Source organism: Prunus persica, chromosome G1, assembly GCF_000346465.2.
Source record: "Prunus persica cultivar Lovell chromosome G1, Prunus_persica_NCBIv2, whole genome shotgun sequence".
Taxonomy (NCBI): domain Eukaryota; kingdom Viridiplantae; phylum Streptophyta; class Magnoliopsida; order Rosales; family Rosaceae; genus Prunus; species Prunus persica.
The window spans coordinates 45426533-45446863 of NC_034009.1; the positions used below are offsets into that span (position 1 = coordinate 45426533).

At 38.3% G+C, this 20331-nt stretch overlaps 3 protein-coding genes and 1 long non-coding RNA gene across 4 annotated transcripts; 3 read left to right on the plus strand and 1 right to left on the minus strand.

Moving 5' to 3' along the window:
* On the plus strand, window positions 763-6333 carry LOC18791442 (receptor-like protein kinase HAIKU2). Its single transcript, XM_020564737.1, has 3 exons — window positions 763-1573; window positions 2085-4793; window positions 5780-6333. Exons 2-3 carry the CDS (start codon window positions 2225-2227, stop codon window positions 6166-6168), a joined length of 2958 nt encoding a protein of 985 aa, XP_020420326.1. The 5' UTR covers window positions 763-1573; window positions 2085-2224; the 3' UTR covers window positions 6169-6333.
* Window positions 7392-10642, plus strand: LOC109946423. Its single transcript, XR_002269560.1, has 2 exons — window positions 7392-7628; window positions 9076-10642. It is a non-coding gene; the product is annotated as an uncharacterized LOC109946423 (long non-coding RNA).
* On the plus strand, window positions 11581-14338 carry LOC18789021 (serine/threonine-protein kinase-like protein CCR4). The gene has a single exon (XM_007224850.2). The coding sequence runs from the start codon at window positions 11759-11761 to the stop codon at window positions 14126-14128; it is 2370 nt and encodes a 789-aa protein (XP_007224912.1). The 5' UTR covers window positions 11581-11758; the 3' UTR covers window positions 14129-14338.
* Window positions 15768-20248, minus strand: LOC18789250 (adenylate kinase, chloroplastic). The gene is made up of 7 exons (XM_007222468.2): window positions 19902-20248; window positions 19666-19761; window positions 19115-19243; window positions 18912-19046; window positions 18495-18641; window positions 18249-18323; window positions 15768-16095 (listed from the first exon to the last, which is right to left on the minus strand). The coding sequence occupies exons 1-7, from the start codon at window positions 20130-20132 to the stop codon at window positions 15991-15993; spliced, it is 918 nt and encodes a 305-aa protein (XP_007222530.2). The 5' UTR covers window positions 20133-20248; the 3' UTR covers window positions 15768-15990.

A 20331-nucleotide genomic window follows, 5' to 3' on the forward strand; every position in this document is an offset into this window, starting at 1 on the left:
CCTGTGACGAGGTACTCATGAGCCGTTCTTATAGTTTGGTTCTTTATATTGAGAAATATGTTTTTACTTATACTGATAATGAGATTATAATGCAGTATTTTAGACTACGAGAACTTATTATGGACAAGTGTAGTTTGTAATGTTATTATTATTTTTTTTATGAATTATGAATGGTAATATTATTGTTTCATTTTTACTGATCTTTTTTGTTTAAAAAGAAAATTTGTGAGCTTTTACATGTCGACTTCCCGGAATAAAAATTCGTGAAATTGCCATTGCCCACGTTAGTAGAAAAATGAAACCCACACTTGTCATGTCTCTGTTTAACAGTTGTACTCACGGTGTTGTGTTGTGTATGAGTTTTGTAGGATCTTACATAATTAACATTTAAAATTTGAAAGGTTTTACATAGTTAACCATAAACTCTTCAAAAAAATAATTATAATAGAGTTTTATTTATTTATTTATAACAAAACAGTAGGATTGGTTGAAAGCAGGGCAAAAAACACAGAATACATACATAAGTATACAGGCCCAAATGAAAGTGCTTGCAATACAGAAACTCTAAAAAACATAAACCAGTAGACACAAGCATTACAAGACAGGAAGAACAAACTCATTATTTAGATCATGGTAGTTTTCTTTAACTTTCACTTTGTGTTGTATCTAGGAAAAAACTCATCCTCCATCACAACCAACCGTACGGCTGTGTTCCTTTCACTAATTTTCTTTTGTCCCACATCCACACATTGACATGGGTGATGGACCCAAAGAACAGTCACCAACACTGTTCAACACGTCTCTTCTTTGTCTTTGGTTTTCTTGACTGCATACGACTCACCCCCTTCTCTCCCATAAACGCATCAATCTTATGATGATATTGGAATTTTGATTGCAAACGCCATCATCATGCACATCCCATCATCCATCATCATACACCAATAATTCTTTCCCTACTCTTTCGCTGTTTTCGAGGAGGCCACTAATTTCCAAAATCTTGCTCGTAAAGCACTTTTGTCTCTGCTCCCAATCTCTCTTCTTCCTTCTTTCTTCCTATATCCTCTGCTTTTTTTACTTACTTCCTTTTCACTTTCCTTTCTTGGGTAGGTATTTTTTCTTTTTCATCTTCATTTTCTTATTGAGTCTCTTAATTTACGGAGTGGTGAGCTTGAGGGGAGCACTTTTGTCTCTGCTCTCAACCTCTCTTCTTCCTTCCTATATACTCTGCTTTTTTACTTCTTTTTCTTTTCCATTTCTTGGGTAGTTTTTCTTTTTCTGTTGTCATTTTCATATTTAGGCTCTTAATCAACCGAGTGATGGGTGGTTAGCTCTCAGTCTCAGCCCATAAAGAAACATGTGGGTTTCTTTCAAGTGTACATGCAGTTGAATAGCTCAGCAGCAAACCAAAGCAAGGGAAAGCAAAACAGAGTTCACTTTCTTCTTAATTCTGTAAGATTTTGTCACAAAGACCATCCATCCAGCAAACTAAGCTGCTCTTCTTCATGAGAGATGGGATTTCTGAGCCATTCATTGCCCACTTCACAGTTCATGAAAATCTCTCACTTCCACTCAGGTACTTAATCTTCTCTCTCACCTCTTTCAACTATGAATTGATATTGATTTCTGTTGTATTTCTTCATTCCCAGACTTTTCTGAGAATTTCTACTTGCCTTCATCATTCCATCAACAAAAACAATGAATGTTTTAGGTATGGAAAAAAAAAAAAAACAAAAAAAAAATCTGAATTTTTGTTGGAATTTGCAAAAATATAATTAATATTAGTTTTATTTTTCTTTGCTTAGTAGGCAATATAAAACCCAAATAGATTAATGAGTGACTTCAAAGGATAAATATCTTCTTCTCTTTACACACTAACAAAAGACAATTATTAGCAATCCACAGCTACAGACAAAATTGACGTTTTAACGTCACCCTTAGTCTTAAGAATTGCTTATTATATTAATTGTAACTGTAAAGCTTTTATTTATTTATTTATTTGTTTTATTCGTATATATCATAGTATTTGTGGTTTAAATTAAAAGCTAAGTGTCGCAGACAATGATTTATGGGCGTTTTGTGATCAGCTGTTTCCAGGATGATCAGTCCACCCACCATCAAGTCCATCTACTAGCAATAATGGGGTGGTTGTGGATCCATTAAGCTAGATTTGCACAAGATTCCCTATTTTCTCCAATTGTCCGTTTTGCCCCTGCTATTTTCTGCAATGGCCACCCAAGTCCTACTTTCTTCCCTCCAGTTTTTGCTAGCGGCTTTCAAGTTGACCATTTTCCTCTCTTTGCTTTTCCCGCCTTGTATGGCTCTAAAGTTTGAAACTGAGGCCCTCCTTGATTTCAAAGGGCAGCTCAAAGACCCTTTGAGCTTTCTTGATTCCTGGAATGAGACAGCGGAGTCGCCTTGCGGTTTCTTCGGAGTTACTTGCGAATCGGGGAGAGTCAATGGAATTTCTCTTGACAACAAGAACCTCTCTGGTGAGATTTCACCCTCCATTGGTGTGCTGGACAGCCTCACCACGCTTTCGCTGCCTTTGAACAACATTACAGGAAGGCTTCCGGCACAACTCACTCGTTGTGGCAACCTTAGAGTATTAAATATCACCGGCAATAAAATGATGGGAAGAATCCCAGATCTTTCTGCACTTGCAAACTTGAAAATTCTTGATCTTTCAGCAAACTCCTTCTCCGCGGCGTTCCCATCTTGGGTGACGAATCTGACAGGGTTGGTTTCTCTGGGCCTTGGGGAAAATGACTTTGATGAAGGTGAGATTCCTGAGGGGCTTGGAAACTTGAAGAACTTGACTTGGCTGTATCTGGTGGCTTCCCAGTTGAGAGGAGAGATTCCGGAATCTGTTTATGAAATGAAGGCATTGCAGACGTTGGGTATGTCGAAAAACAAGCTCTCTGGGAAGCTCTCTAAGTCGATTTCCAAGCTACAAAATCTCCATAAGATTGAACTTTTTTATAACAATTTGACTGGAGAAATCCCACCGGAGCTTGCTAATCTCGCCCTTCTGCGGGAATTCGATATCTCTTCAAACAAATTTTATGGGAAACTGCCTTCGGTGATAGGAAATCTGAAGAATTTAGTGGTTTTTCAGTTATACGGAAACAATTTCTCTGGGGAATTTCCAGCTGGGTTTGGAGATATGGAACACCTTTCTGCAGTCTCAATTTATGGAAACAGATTTTCTGGGGAATTTCCCACAAATTTTGGCAGATTCTCACCTTTGGCAAGCATTGACATATCCGAAAATCTGTTTTCAGGTGGTTTCCCAAAGTTTCTTTGTGAACAAGGCAAGTTACAATTTTTGCTTGCTTTGGACAACAATTTTTCTGGGGAGCTGCCAGATTCTTATGCTCACTGTAAATCTCTAGAGAGATTCAGAGTCAATCAGAATCGTTTGTCTGGGAAAATTCCAACTGAAGTTTGGTCACTTCCGAAAGCGAAAATTGTCGATTTTAGTGATAACGACTTTAGCGGAGGGGTATCCCCTAGCATTGGGTTTTCAACCAGCTTGAATCAGTTGATATTGCAGAACAACAGATTTTCAGGTAATCTTCCACTGGAACTTGGGAAGCTGTCTACCTTGGAGAGGCTCTATTTGAGTAATAACAACTTCTCTGGTGACATACCTTCTGAAATTGGTGCGCTAAAGCAGCTGTCATCATTGCATCTTGAACAAAATTCTTTGACAGGACCAATACCATCAGAACTGGGAAATTGTGTTAGGTTGGTGGACATGAATCTTGCTTGGAATTCTTTAACTGGTAATATCCCCAGTACATTTTCACTGATAAGCTCTTTGAACTCTCTAAATCTGTCGGAAAATAAACTCACAGGTTCGATTCCAGAAAATTTGGTGAAATTGAAGCTAAGTTCTATAGATTTGTCAGGCAATCAGTTATCTGGAAGAGTACCGTCTGATCTTCTGACCATGGGAGGAGACAAAGCCTTCAATGGAAACAAGGGACTCTGCGTAGACCAATATTCCAGAAGCCGTACGAATTCTGGGATGAATATTTGCACTAAGAAGCCTAGTCAGAAAAAGGTGCTTGAAAATAAACTGGCTTTATTCTCCGTTATAGCATCTGCATTGGTTGCTATTTTAGCTGGATTGCTGCTGGTCAGTTACAAGAACTTCAAGCTTGGTGAGGCTGACAGAGAAAATGATTTGGAAGGGGGGAAGGAAATAGATCCCAAATGGAAACTTGCATCTTTTCACCAATTGGAAATAGATGCAGATGAAATATGTGCTCTGGAAGAAGAAAATTTGATTGGGAGTGGCAGTACAGGGAGAGTGTATCGCATAGATTTGAAGAAAGGTGGCGGTACAGTAGCTGTAAAGCAACTGTGGAAAGCAGATGGCATGAAGCTTTTGACTGCAGAGATGGACATTTTGGGAAAGATCAGGCACAGAAATATATTGAAGCTTTATGCTTGTTTAGTGAAGGGAGGATCCAGTCTTCTGGTGTTTGAGTACATGCCAAATGGTAATTTGTTTGAAGCTCTTCACAGACAGATTAAAGGTGGGCAGCCAGAATTGGATTGGTACCAGAGGTATAAGATTGCTTTGGGAGCAGCTAGGGGGATTTCTTATCTGCACCATGATTGTTCACCACCTATAATTCATAGAGATATAAAATCAACCAATATTCTGCTCGATAACGATTATGAGCCGAAAGTTGCTGATTTTGGGGTTGCAAAGATTGCAGAGAACTCTCAGAAGGGTTCTGATTACAGCTCCTTGGCTGGCACGCATGGGTATATTGCTCCTGGTAAGTTTCAAACATATAAAGCATATCCTGTTTCTTATTAACATCATTAATTCACGTGATTATTATATATTAATTTGTTATTATTTGAAACTACTAATTTGTAATGTCATTTAGCTTTGGTATTCTTGAAGCTAGTCCTTTTTGTGACATTTTTTTACAGCTCTAGAATTTTGATCTGCTCAAAAGATCTGCATGTTGCTTTCTTTTTTCTATCTGTAATTCACTTAAGATTTTTATCTCACAATCTTGTGCTTAGAGTAAAGATTTTCAACCAATTCACTTTCAGATTTGTCCCTGTATCAAGTTGAGCTTCAAACATAGCAATATAATCTTTGTCGTACACTCACCACTGTAAAAGAGTTTTCATTTTGATTAATTAGGTCCCCTATAGTTCAAGAATGAAAGATCTGTAGATAATCATGAACACCACTCCTGGAGCTGCCAGCAGTAGCACATACAATTTTCATGATCTTGCTTATCCTCATTGTTGTATAATGTTTACAGATACTAATCTCTTAATGTCTTTACTTTTGAGTAAAATCTAGGAATTTAAATTCCAAATATTGGAGTTTTATTGTTGTCCTCTTAAAACATTTCCTTGGTATCATCTGGTTGGTAACACTTTACATTCACGTACTCGTGTGTCTAAGCCTCCATTCATGCTTTAAACATGAATTCTTCTTCAGGAGCAATGCAGAGCTATCAAATTATTAAGTAAGCAGATACTAATTTAGTTCTCAGAATTTCAAGTAATAAATAGTTTTGCATTTAGATTCAGAGATTTGGATGCCTAACAGTAGACTTTTGGAAACAAGACATCATATGTAGTTTTGCATTCTAATTAGTATCTGTAAGAAATCCATGACTTGTTGTTTCCTTTCTTACCAGTTGGTTAGATGTCTGTCAAAATCCCCTGTACGTCCTTCTGCGTTTAAAATTGTTTCTACGAATTTGTATTCAAATTTTTTAACTGGTTTCCCTTGCAGAGCTGGCATATACTCCTAAAGTCACTGAAAAATGCGATGTATATAGCTTCGGTGTTGTGCTGCTGGAGCTAGTAACTGGTAGGAGACCGATCGAAGAGGACTACGGGGAAGGAAAAGATATTGTTTACTGGGTTTCGACTAACCTCAGTGACCGTGAAAATGTTGTTAAAATTCTAGATGATAAAGTGGCAAATGAATCTGTCCTGGATGACATGATCAAGGTCTTGAAGGTTGCCGTTCTTTGTACTACCAAGCTACCATCCTTGCGCCCTACAATGCGGGACGTTATCAAGATGCTTACTGATGCTGATCCCAGCACTTTCAGGTCTCCAAAGAGCAACTCCGACAAAAATGGGAAGGATTTCTCCAGTCATGAGTTACTTATTTAGCAGTAGCTATTTCAAGGTTAAAAAGCTTCCTACAAGTGTTAATTTCTTTACAAGGCTTGTGATGTGTGTAAGTGAAGAATTTAAAATAAAATGCTTATTCAATCTACTGTTAAATGTAAGATCACTATGCAATGGAAATAGACGCTTGAATTAACCAATTTTGTGGAGAAAAAGTAAATTAAAATGAAATGTGAGTACAAGCAAAACATCATCCAGAAGATTCTGAATTATCTGTTACAGAAATCAAGAGAATCAAAATGATGATAAAGTTGTTCAAGTTGAGGATGTTTCTTGCAACATTCAGAATCTGAACGACCATCACAGTTGGTAACGGCTCAAAATGATGACGGATGTTGCTAGGCACGGCTGGAAGTCACTGGGAATTTATAGATCTATCACCCAATTATTTCTTGTCAAATTTTTGCACTCAAAACTCTTCATAAAGAAGCCACCTACTGGACCAATTCTCTCAAGAATCTGATAAGGGCCATAGTTGCGCGGGGACAACTTGTGACGCGGTGCTCAACGGTGGTTTGGTGATATGGCTGAAGACGCAAATAAACCCAATCTCCAATTGCAAATTCGCGTTATGTCCGGTTCTTATTAGCATACACACGCATACGATCTTGCGCAGCCTGTAGATTAACACGGAATTGCTTACCTAGAGCATCTCGGTCTTGGAGGCCGGAATCAACATCAGCTACAGCAGTCGAACCAGCTATGTATGCGAGAATAAAGTTCCTGCCCATAAAGAGGCTCTTTTTTTAATTTCTTTTAATTAATGGTATAGCCGCGCGTCTATACTCAGGTCCTTTTTTGAATTTTTTTTAAAATAGTATAGCCGCGCGGCTAAACTTTGTAAATATAATATATATTTAAAGGGTATAGCCGCGCGGCTATACTCGGGTTTCCTTTAATTTTTTTTCATAAATAGTATAGCCGCACGGCTATACTTTGGGCCTTTTTAAATTTATTTTAATCAATAGTATAGCCGCGCGGCTATACTTCGTAAATATAATATATTTACCGAGTATAGCCGCGCAGGTATACCCGGTCCATTATTTAATTTCTTTTAATAAATAGTATAGCCGTCCGGCGATACGCGGAGTTTTAATTTCTTTCAATCATTAGTATAGCCGCCCGGCTATACGTGGGTCTTTTTATTATTATTTTATTTTATATATTTCTTTTAATAAATAGTCATTTTCTTTCCTTTTCTTGGCAGCCAAACACATAATACAGTAGAAGAGGGGAGTAGGCAGGCAGCTAGGTTAGTTTTAGTCACTAATTCTGTTTAGAGTTAAGTCTAACTTCAGAAATTGTAACAGTTGTGAAGGAATTCCATATAAGGTTTTTCTTTTCGTTCATCTTCTTCTTCATTTTCTTCACCATCCTGTTCGTTTCTCTCTGATCGCATACTTGCAGACACAGGCGCCAGAGGCATAATTGGAAGCATTAAGGTTTGTTATTGTGCTTAATTTCTTTTCTTCTTTATTTATAAATAAAATAAAATTGAATTTGATTGTTAGGGTTCTTGTTATAGGAGGAGAGCTGTCAAGAAATTAGATATTTCTGTTGACTCTGAGAGTAGGTTGAGTGTTGAACACAAATTGAAATGGCCTCAAATTCTAGCCCTAAACCCAAGCTTTCAACAACCACCCCATACATCCCACCGGAGCTTTGTGGTCGACATTCTTTTACGGCTTACGCCCAAGGATATGATGTGATTCATTTGTGTTTGCGAAGCTTGGAATGCCATCACCAACGCTCCATCCAAACCAGCTCTTTTTGCTCCCTTTTAATTCATTCAAACAATCGGCGCACAAATTTCTTCTCATTCCCATTTTACGACAACGATAGCATCGCCAAGAGAGCCATCAAACTTGAGCTGCCCTTGAGACACCGTCGCAGTTGTACTGACAGAGCGGGTAACTGTCATGGTTTACTATGCATTGCAAACAACAATAAAAAAGATGTTGCTTTATGGAATCCCTCCATTCAGAGGTTCAAGAGAATCTCATTCTCACTCTCTGAGATAATGGAAAGTGAAGTTGCCAGGTTTGGGTTCGGGTATGATTCTGCTACTGATGACTACAAAGTTGTTAGGATTATGGAGTTTCGTACTTCTAATGGTTTTTGTTCTTCTGAAGTGAAGGTTTATGGCCTAAAATCCAACTCATGGAAAAGGGTCCAGAACTTACCTTCCAATCATCGTTATTTTGGTTCTTATATTCACTGTTTGAACAGTGCTCTACATTGGCTTACCAATCCTGATTTGGGTAACACATTCATAATTCTAACCCTTGATCTTGTGAGTGAGAAATATCACGAATTTCCCACCCCGGAGGACGGTGTGCATGCTTTTCCTCTGCCGGGTTTGACTGCCTTGGGAGGCTGCTTATGTTTTATTGTTAATAATAAGGCTGGAAGTCATGTTTGGGCTATGAAGGAATGTGGAGTGACAAAATCTTGGGTGATGCTTTTTTTTTTAAATTAATGAGAGCGATGTTCCTTGGATATTTGCTGTTTGCACACCTTTGAGGTTTTCAAAGAGTGGTCAAATGGTTGTTTTGAAGAATAACTATTTTGAACCTCCTGACAGCTTTGACAAGATTTCTTGGTATGATATGGAGAAAAAGAGAAGTGAACCAGTTAAAAAAGTCATGGTGTTCGGTGTGACTTTAATGCAATTATTTGTTAGGGGAATCTCCATGATGGCAATGCTGTAATTGTTCAGAGGCAGCACCAAGATCCTTCTACCTCTAAGAAGAGGAAATTTGCAAATAGGCAATTCTCTTTCATGTCCATTTAAATATGCTTTTGACTTCTTTTTTTGCAATTTTGGTGTCTTTTCAAATTACAACAGTGCATATGTCTCACGTGCTGTACTTACTTTATTCCTCTCAGTGAAGGGCATCTCGATCTGTTACTCAAAGCACTCGAAGAGGATCAAAATTAGGGAGGCAAGCTTCTGAATCCTAATCTATCTCTCAAAAGTTAGAATACTAGAATTTGTTTCTTGGATTGAAATGGGTAGACAGTTGATAATTTCTTCTTCCTCTCCTTTAATGACTTTTATCGAATGGAACTACCTTTTGTTTATTGGTAGTCCATGTTTTTGTTTTTGTCAAGCTTGTCTTATGGAGCATTTTGCATTATTAGGGGGCCACTGTGCAAAACATAGAAGTTGATAATTACATTTAGGACATGATGACTCTTTTCAACTCGGTTGTGTTGAGAAACCGAAGGAAGGAATGTTGGGTTGTTTTATTTTTTCGGTATAAGAAGTTAGGGAAATGGGGAACTAGAAAATGACAATACCACCATTGAAATGTAAGCTAATAGAATTTGTGGTTTCCTGTAAGCTTTGCACAAGCATTTTATTTCTTGATAGTTGGGTTAGCCTTACTCAAACGATCATGGATGGTCCTGGAATGTAGTGTACTTGGTTCAAGTTGGGCTAGTTTGTCAGATGTCTTGAATGTTTAATGTTTTTAGATGTTTGTTATGTTTTACATCACATCCTTTAAAGAGTTATTGAGTGTAGATTAAAATTTCCTACATGATTTATAATCTAAGTTGAGTTTCGATGTGAGGTTTAGAAAAGGACATAGAATCTGTGGCATCTAGTTCTCCTCCAATCCCATGCCCCATTCCTGCATAATTAACTGTACTTCTGAATGATGTGAAGCTATTGGCGGTGATGACAATAATGAACAATTATAATTGATAAATATTAGTAATTGAGTGCTTTCATGAAATCTTCACTATCTTCAGCTCTGATGTTGTTTTGATACTATTTAGTGCTTCTGTTGATAAATTTTAAAACTGCCTGATGCACCATTCTGATATTATTGCAGGTAAGCAGAAATAATTACTGAGGAAAAAAGAAAAGAAAAAGGAGGCTTCTACATGTCGAAATGGAATGGAACTACATTGATTGATCCCTGCAATACAATTTTTTTTTTTGGATAACCATGTCCGGGTTTTATACTTTTACTATATCAAGTGCTATACAATGTTTTGCTGCTTGGTTCGACTTTTTTGAACATGGACGTTGAGATTTTTCTAGTCATTCATTACCCTATGGAAAAAATACCATGTAGATTCATCACTGCTTATGTTTGTAACTTTAGTCATTCTCTTTTTTCTTTTGTTGCCCTCTTTTCTAATCTCAGCTGTAGGTTCCCTCCTTAGTCTTCTTCCATCTCATCCCAGCCATTTTGTGCTTTATGCGTACCTTAGGGGTTCAAATATGCAATGAGGTACATATTCGAATTCTTGAACTGCATCTGCATGATGGAGGTGGTAGACCTATCAATTTGATTGAAACCTTTAGTTTAGTAAGGATTGCACTTTGCAGTCTTCTAAAATTTAGTCGAGTTGTAAACTATTATTCAGCTCAAGAACGTAATTTTTCATATCTTCCGATCAAGACATACTAATAGAATTTGTGGTTGGAGCATTTCATTTACTGGGCAGCATTATCCTTTTGATGCTTGATCCGGAGTTTCGGCAATTAGATAATTTGAAACTACTTTTTTGTAAGAGTTTGGGATATTATAATAGGAAAATATTTGTCTCCTTCTCTGGACCTTTCTCCATATCTAATTTCTTTGGAAGATTCGATGGTAATTCGTGTCCAATTTTCTGCAAGGTTGGTCTTTGGGATAAGTATTATTTAATTTTTGAAGAGATTTTTTATTGTAAAAAGCATTAACTATATAAATATTTTCTTGACAATATGCCAACGTTTTGTTAAAAGAAAATAGCATGAACTCCATTAGGACCTGGTGGGGCTTTCAAAGATGCAATATATTTAATTGATGTATGAATTTCTTGTGTAAGAAAGGGAGCTAGTTAATTTAATATTATCTTGTTCTGACATACAAAATACTAACGGATTATTATAAAAAGAAGATTAAATTTCATTTTTAGAAGAGATATATGATCCATACTTTTTTGGGGGTCATGTCCGTTTTTTATTCTTCCACTTTTTAGCTCAACCAGTCATGTTTGAGTTGAGCAATTTTTTCCTCTTTCCATTTAGCGATACTGAGAAAGGGAAAATTGAACATAAAATATCGGACGTGAAGGTAAATACTCTTAATCACTTAAGTTATAATTTCCTTTGCTGGGCTAATTTTTCATACAACGTGAGACAACACAAGCCCACAAAATCACGATCCATTTTCAAGTTCAGTTCGTTGGTGCTATTAGATTTACTTTCCTGCTTGGAGTAGTAAGCTAGTAAGTAAGATTATATAAATACGTACTTTGTAACTCAGTAGACAGTAGAAGAGAGAGAGGTCAATTAGTTTGTTTGAGTCTTTGACCCACACTCACACGCTCTCCCTCTCTCTACCTTTTATTTTCAAAGGACTTGGTCTTTGGTCTTCAAAAACTCTATCAAAGTTAGAGACTCCCAAAGCGTGTAATCTGGTCTTTTTCTTTGGCCACCTTCAACACGTTTAAATTGGTCCCAAAAAACCACTATTGTTCAAAAACTCCATCTCTCATTCTTCCCCATCTCTCTTCCTCTCCACCATGAAATTTTCTGCACCCACCAATTATTTGATAAAATTTCTCTATGGCTGCCTTTTGGTACAATAGCATCTTTCTGATCCTTAGCTTTTCCTTGGTTTCATTCTTTCCATGTAGCATTTATTCACTCTCCACTCTATCAATCTCTGAGTCTTCAAATCAAACATTAGTCTGTGCGCTCATACATCCCAACAACCAGCCTTCCTTTCTCAATTGTACTAGTTTTCCTAGTGGAATTCGAATTCCTGTCGACAAGAATGCTTCTTCTTCCTTCAGTGGTATAGTTGCTGGAGATGGGTTTTTATGCTCGTTGATGTCCCTGTCTTCTGCCCCCAATACTTCAATTTTGATTTGCTGGAGGTTCTCTGCCAATGGTACTAACATGTCCCGCAAGCGTATCTACAGAGGTCCGGCTCTCAAGCAACTTGTTGCTGGAAATTCCCATGTATGCGGCCTGGTTAATGGGAGTACAAGCCGCGTCGAATGCTGGCAATGGCACAGATTCAATTCAAACACGTGGAATCGACACAGCTATGACTTCTCAAGCATCTCCGTGGGAGAGAATTTTGTATGCGGGGTATCAAAAATTGGGAAAGTTACTTGCTTAGGAAGCAATAATAAAGTGGTTGGAAACGAGCCTAGCTGGAATTGCAGTGCTGTAAGTGCAGGGTTCAATCATGCTTGTGGCATCTCATCGGAGAATGATAGTTTGCATTGTTGGGGAGATATGAAGGGTGATAAACCACAAGAGAAATTCACATCTCTGGCCTTGGGAGAGAACCGCAGTTGTGCTCTCAGGACTAATGGAACAGTTGTTTGCTGGGGTGAAAATAACTTCAGCTTGCCTGTGGATCTGCAAGAAACTTATTTCGTAGCAATTGAAGCAAAACGAAGTGTCTTCTGCGGAGTGCTGTCATCTAATTTTTCCTTGTATTGCTGGGGCAACCCAATTTTTGATGCCTCAAACAATTTCACGGTGTTCGAGAGTGACGTGAAGCCAGGGCCGTGTACAAGGGAGTGCCCATCATGGAGCAATGCATTACCAGGCTATGGTAGATTTTGTGAACAAGGATATGTAGTTTGCCAACCCCATGAAGGGACCGAAGAGCCGCCTGATCAACGACCATTTGCACCGTCACCGGCACCAGAGATCGACAAGCCCCCATCATCATCAGGGAGTAAATGGAGCAAGAAAATGGTGGCTTTTCTTGTAGTGGGGTGTGTCGGCTCCATAGCTTTCGTTTTGGTATGTTGTTTCTTGGCGTTCAAGTTTTGCAAAATTAGAGGAAGCCGCATTCATGACTCGGGCCCCTTGGAGATGACCCAGTTACAAGGTCATCAAGGCGCCGTTGCAGCTAATGCTGCCGCAGCTGTAGTGGCAGGGCAGCCGGTGTTGGAGAAGCGGCTGAGCCATGTGGTGAGCATGGGTGCCAATGGGGCTTCTTTGGAGGAATTTTCATTGGAAGAACTTCTAGAAGCCACTTCTAACTTCTCCGAAGAACACAAAATCGGAACAGGCAGCTATGGCTCAGTCTACTACGCCAGATTAACTGACGGCCGCCAAGTGGCCATCAAGCGCGCCGAGACCTCAGCCTCCTCCTCCTACGTCGGTGGACATGCAAGGCGCCAGGAGGACAAAGACAACGCTTTCGTCAACGAGCTCGAATCCCTCTCCCGCCTCAACCACAAGAACCTAGTCCGCTTGCTCGGCTTTTTCGAAGACACAAAAGAGCGCATTTTGGTGTACGAGTACATGAACAACGCTACTCTCCACGACCATCTCCACAAGCTCCCACACTCCCCTCTAGTCTCATGGGCCGCGCGCATCAACGTGGCTCTCGATGCAGCCCGAGGCGTTGAGTACCTCCACGTGTACGCAGTCCCACCAGTCATACACCGTGACATCAAGTCGTCCAACATATTACTGGACGACACATTGCACGCCAAGGTGTCGGACTTCGGGCTATCCTTGATGGGCCCGGAGGACGATGAGTCGCACCTCTCACTCCGGGCAGCCGGTACATTCGGGTACATGGACCCAGAGTACTACCGGCTGCAACAGCTGACGACGAAGAGTGACGTGTACAGCTTTGGAGTGGTGTTGCTAGAGCTGTTGTCGGGTTACAACGCAATTCACAAGAATGAAAACGGGGTGCCAAGAAACGTTGTGGATTTTGTGGTGCCGTACATTGTGAACGATGAGATCCATCGGATATTGGACCCGAAAATGCCCGCCCCGAACCCGTTTGAGATCGAGGCCGTGGCATACGTTGGGTACTTGGCGGCGGATTGTGTAAGTTTGGAAGGTAGGGACAGGCCATCCATGACTGACATAGTGAGTAGCTTGGAAAGAGCGTTGAGTTTTTGCTTGGCAAGCGTTTCTCGCTCTTCTTCCACGACTCAGTCTTCCACGTAGCTTCCACGCCATATGAAATGGTCAATTTTTTGTAGAGCAATTTTTTTAAAATTCTTTGTAACGCATATATTGATTTTTTTTGCTCATTAGTCAAGGCAAACTCTGTATATACCCCACACAAAAAGTGTGCATGTAAATTTCAACTTATGATTTTCTCTTCTTTCTTCGGCCAAACCAAATTTTCTTTTCTTCAACTTGGTCTTGGTTTCATTCAACTCTTTTAGCTTTGAATATATATATATATATATATATTTCCTTCAAGAACAAAAGTTCAATTGGAGGAAGTCTTTAGATTGCGAAGTCAATAAAGCACCAAATATACTGTCAGCAAGAAATACGTAATAATAATAATAATAATAAATTGAAAAAAAATCCCATGTGTTTATATTTTATAATACATGAAGACACCATCCATTACAACAATATCTTTATATATCTTTATAATACCTAAAGAAATACGATAAAATAAAATTAAAAAAATCATATTATTGTACTATATTGTGCATCACCTCTTTAAAAAGGTAAGATATTTCAACTCAAGTAGGTTACACTTCTATAAAAGATGTGATACGCATTCAGATACAATAATTTGGTCTCCTGACAATTTTCCTCGTGAGAAAAGCCACGTGACCGGAGGTTGATCCCATGTTTCCATTCTTTAGAACACGTGTAGCTAAAGTTCGTGGTTCCTAGAATCATGAGTCTGTCACCATGACCAACTCTCATAATGGTTTTGCCATAATTCAATTAAAAAACCCAAGCCATAAAACTTAGCAAACTTTACTCTCTCTCTTCCCAAGATAGGAACTCAAATTTACATTTTTTGACCTCATGCAGTGAGCACCCACCAGAAGGGGCGTTGCCACCATGACTCTTGGGGTCACTGGCGCTAACATGGTAGATGGGGGCTACAATTGCAGCATCAGCCTAATGCTCAAAACAAAAAAAGAATATATGCTTATAAGCCACACGTGAGCTGGTCCTTGCAACAAATCGAGTAAGCATATACTACTACAAAATTCAATGCACAATATTTTCTAATTTGCCATTATAAATAAATAAATACAATTGTAATCCCATACCCATACTGAGAAGGGCAGTTTAAGCTAATGCGTATGCACTGCAAGTAAATGACACAGCACAGATGTAACTAGGGGTGGGTGCGATCCGGTTCGGTCCGGTTCTCACCTCAAACCGGAAACGAAACCGATATTATTTAACCGGTCTGGTTCGGTCCAGTTTGGGCAAAAAAAATTTTAAAAACCGACCAGTTCGGTTCTAACCAGTTCCGGTCCGATTTTGACCGGTTCCGGTTTTGAACCGGATTATTAATTTATTATTTTTTAAAATTTTTTTTATTAAAAAATTATAATAAATAACTTATTTTTTAAACTTAAAAATGAACAAATAATCCAATTCATACATTTAGAAATTTTTTGAAGTTGAACTTGAAAAATTAGTGATTATAAAAGTTAAAATATAGCATTAGATTTTAAAATTTTGTAAAAATATAAATATAAAATATATGACCGGTCCAGTTCGGTCCGGTCCGGTGCGGAGAGATGTAAAACCAAAACTAGAACCGGTTGGAACCGGTTCGGTCCGGTTCCGGTCCGGTTTGTTGACTTTTTTGGTCAACCGGTTTTTTTTCACCGATTCGGTTCGGTGTTCCAGTTTTCAAGTCCCGATGCCCACCCCTAAATGTAACTATTTTTCCCTTTTGGCAGACCCGGACATGCACAAGTTCTCTTCTCCTATGCAGTAGGTTGCAATCGCAGCCAAACAATCAAATTGTGCACAAATTATTGACTTAACTTTTCTAGAACACTTGTAAAAATGGGAGCCTAAACCATTCTCTACACCTATGCTGGCAGAGATTCTGAAGTAGCCTGTCTTTTATCAAGTAGTCGGGTGAGCGCACTGTCAATTTGGGTAAACACATCCTCCTTGTTAACACTTCCATTAACCTGAAGAAAATAAAATGACTCTCTCTAAGTTAGATACAGTGAATAAAAGAGAACCAATCAAATCAATATCATATTTTCATCATACAGGTAATGGAAAGCTCTTTCCATCTCATAATTATCCTAATTTTCTTTTAAGTTTATAAAGAATGTCAGTAATGACCTGCATAAGAGCCTCAGCAACCCAAGCACATTATACATCTACAGATGATTATGATATAATCATTGATGCTTAACTTATGTCTATATTTCTATGCTAGGACCCCTCAATTGATGACATCGTGATACCGCATAACATTTTAGCTTGCTTGGAGAAAGACAGTTTAGTTGTGGACTTTTTTCTCCCAAGGAAGAAGAAATGGTATGTGACCTAAATGTGGACCCTGCTACTAGGCTTAACTCATGGAACATGCCTTGAGCAAATTTATTAAGACAAGAAAAAGATAACACAAGAAACTTTAGCTTTGAAAATTATTAGTAATCAAGTAACTGTGAAAATTCCTGACTAGTAAGGGTAAAACCGACTAAACATCAGTGTCTTACTGGTATGGTGGACTACTCAGGTGCAAATATGCTATTATGTATTTGAACATTTAGGACTAGAGTAATATGAAAAATGCAAGCAAGACTCTTCAAGCACACTAACAGTTAATAAATTGTGGGAAAAAGTTTATAATAAATTATAAATATATAAAATTAAAAAAGAATAAGAAAATGAGTAACCTATATGGGGCATTAGTAAAAAGTTTGCTGAAGTAAAGTCAAATTACCCCAAACTACTACAGAATTGGTCTATTAATGCTCATGTAAAAAAGAAACAAAAAAGAAAGCTGGGCTTATTATGAGCTTCTTCTTAAGTTTTAACAACTTGGGCTTATTAACACATCAAATTGAGGGAACACAGTTGGACTTCATTTGAAAAACAAAAACAAAAATTGGCTTTCTTTTATAAAACAAATCAAGCTCCCAGTTAACAAAGATTTGGCTGTGTTCATAAAGAAGTTTTGAGCCTGATGAGAAACGAGTTGCATAGCCAACAATATATCAATAGACCAAATAAATTATCATACTGATGGCAGAGCACAGTTGTTTCGCGTACAAGATAGGTAGGTCTGGGGTTAATGGTAGGCGTGCAAGAGTTGCAATTTGGGTTTGGATGTGGTGAAGTTGCAGATAATAGGTCTAAGAATGAATTTGAGTTTTGATTAGTAGAACTGAAATTGGATGAGCTCCGGCAGCAAGACCCAATAAATTTAAAATTAACAATAATGTGATAATCATCATTGAGAAGTAAAATTCTGAAGGTAATTTCCAGTCCCTAAGTGGTTAAGACAATCCAAAATTCAACCACGTAAGGGCTTCCCTTCAGTAAAAGTACATCAAAGAACAAAGAAGATGTCGGCCATTTATTTTTAGAGGATTTATTTGCATGGATGCTTTACTTCAACCAGCCCAAGGATGAAGATTGGGCCATGAGGATAATAGAGAGACACTCAAGTTTACAGAGGTATCGACGGAATTCTGAATTGGTGACTGAATGGAAACAATTGCTACTTGGTTGCCTTAATTAGGGACTAAAACACAGACTAGACTCGGGTTGTTGATGCTCTTACTCTTCTTTCTCGTAATAAAAAATCAGCAGTTTTTCTCTGTTTGAATGCCAACATGGAAATATCCACTGATCTCTGATATTCTGCTGAAATATCGGAATATCTAGGATACTGGGGAAGAAATTGGTTGACCTCTCTATATCAGAATATCGGCTGATATTTTCATCTTTAATCCTAACAAATAAGGGTCAGTATGGCAAGGATATTGGACACTCCAAATATGTGGATACATTTTGTGATATCTAGCTCTGAAAATAAAAAAATCATAAATTTTTTTTAGACGAGAATGTTCACACCAATGACCAATCCAGTTCTGTTCCACCAACTAAAACTCGATTTATTTGGGTTCTCTTTTGTAAGGTCATCACAATTCACAAATAAGCATAAATATAAAGTGCACACTGCACATACATGCACATATCAAGTACTACATGCATTGTACAGATAAACATATGCATTTTACAAGATATGCATCTCAAACACACATTAGAGAGGGAAAGAGAAAAGAGAGAGAGAGAGAGAGAGAGAGAGAGATTATATCCATGCCTTAATTGTTATGTCTTCATACATTGAAAGTACGGCCTCCACATTCTGATGATGAGTGTTCAATCGCAATTTCACCTTGAAGAAGTACATGCAAAAGAAAATGTAATATTCTCGCTAAGAAGTAAGACTTGATTAAAAAACCTACGCACTAGCAGAGGGTTAAGGAACTATTAAACAAGAGGGAAATGATAATTGATTACCTTGAAGTCAAAGTATTACAAATTCGAAGAATGATTTGAAATGTACCTTTTCTTCTGTATCATCAAAACGTTGGGTGAGCCTTGACGCAATCTCTTGGGTCTCTGGCGGAGAATACTTTAAATGGTATATCTTCCCAGTAATAGGATCTAACCTTCTTCCAACAACTCTCTCAACAAGAATCTCTTCAGGGACCTGCAAATGCAATGTCACATGGATAACAAGAGTTATGAAGTGATATTACTTTTTGTGTCCAGCAAAGGGGAATTTGCATGGGGTTTTTTCCCTCTTTGCATCAACAAAAGCTGAAATTCATGTTACAAAATGAATTTTCATGGCTTATAAACTTACAAAGAAATCAAATCAAATAACTACAATATGTAAAGAAGCTTCTACAAGCTCCTATATATTTACAATGCTCCTTAACAATTATAAATAACAACCGCATAAAAAACAATTCCTTACTTCTAGAAGAATGAAAAGATCCGGCTTAAACCCTAATTCCTTAAGAGCAATTGCTTGCGATGAGCTCCTAGGGTATCCATCCAAAAGCCAACCATTTTCTTTAGAATCTGGCTGCAATAGACGCTCCTTCACCATCTGCAGGATTAAAACCAAGGAATCACCACTAGAATGAAGATGTGTCGACATGAATATAATTTCCCTACCATGACAACTATTTCATCTGGAACCAATTGTCCTTGTTCCATGTACTCTCTTGCACGCCTTCCATTTTCACTCCCAGATGCAATCTCTGCTCTAAGTAAATCTCCAGCAGCAACATGCACTAAACCATACTGCATACAGGAGGATGACTCGATTCAATCTGCTTTTTATCATGAGAAAATCATGACATAAAGTGGTAAGTGGTAACTTATGTAAACAATGGAATAATTCATTAGGATTTGAAAACTCCTTTGACGCGAACTTTTAATATCAAGAAGATACACACATAATCATCTGAAATTCATCAATTGCTTTATGTGCACATCTTAGGCAAAAAAAAAAAAACTGCAAATTGGTGTTCAAAACTTTTACTGAAATGCATAAGAATAGGATACACAACCCAAAATTGGCCTTTTAGGAAAAAAGAATCAGTAAACTAACAAACCCTTTACGTTTTCTTTGGATGAGGTAATTGAAAATGCCATAAATTATTAAGGAAAACAAACACTGGCATTGCATTTTTGAGTAATATTTGGTAATTGTGAGAATTCACCTTCTGGGTAATGAGCTGGCATTGCGTTCCTTTACCAGAAGCTGGCGCCCCCGATATCATTATTCTCAGCGGCTCTGCCTTGGCAGACCCCACAACCTGTTTGAAATTAACAATCAGCCGAACCATGCTCAATTCTCAACCCAATTAAATTAAAGAAAAACCAAAAAATGACCAAAAATACAAAAAGCCTACTAAAAATTCTACTCTGATTGATTGAGTGTAGGTAAAATGCGTACCGGGAAATTCTGAGCTCTGCTGGAACGAAACGGAGTTAGGGTTTGAGGACGAGAGGGAGAGAAACCGGAAATGAAAGAAGACTGTGAGGACAAAAGAAGCTTACAACAAGATTTGGGCTTTGAATTGGATGGCGCGGACAGAGATGCGTTCGGCCGCTGAGAAGGCTTGTTAGGCTGGCCTATGGCTGACGCCATTGCTGCTTGGTGGACTACGTTTACATTGCAAGCCATTTTGCTCTCTCTCTTCCACTCACGCTAGCCCCAGCGACCACTGAGATAGATGGAACCAAAGAAATTTTGATTCTTCGATTGGAGTGGGCAGGCAGAGTTGTGCTCTCTGGATAGAGAGATTAAAAAGAAGGGCGCAATGGGCTACGTAGCAATGGGTTAAAAAGAGTATTTACCCTAAAAAATTTACCCCTATATTTAA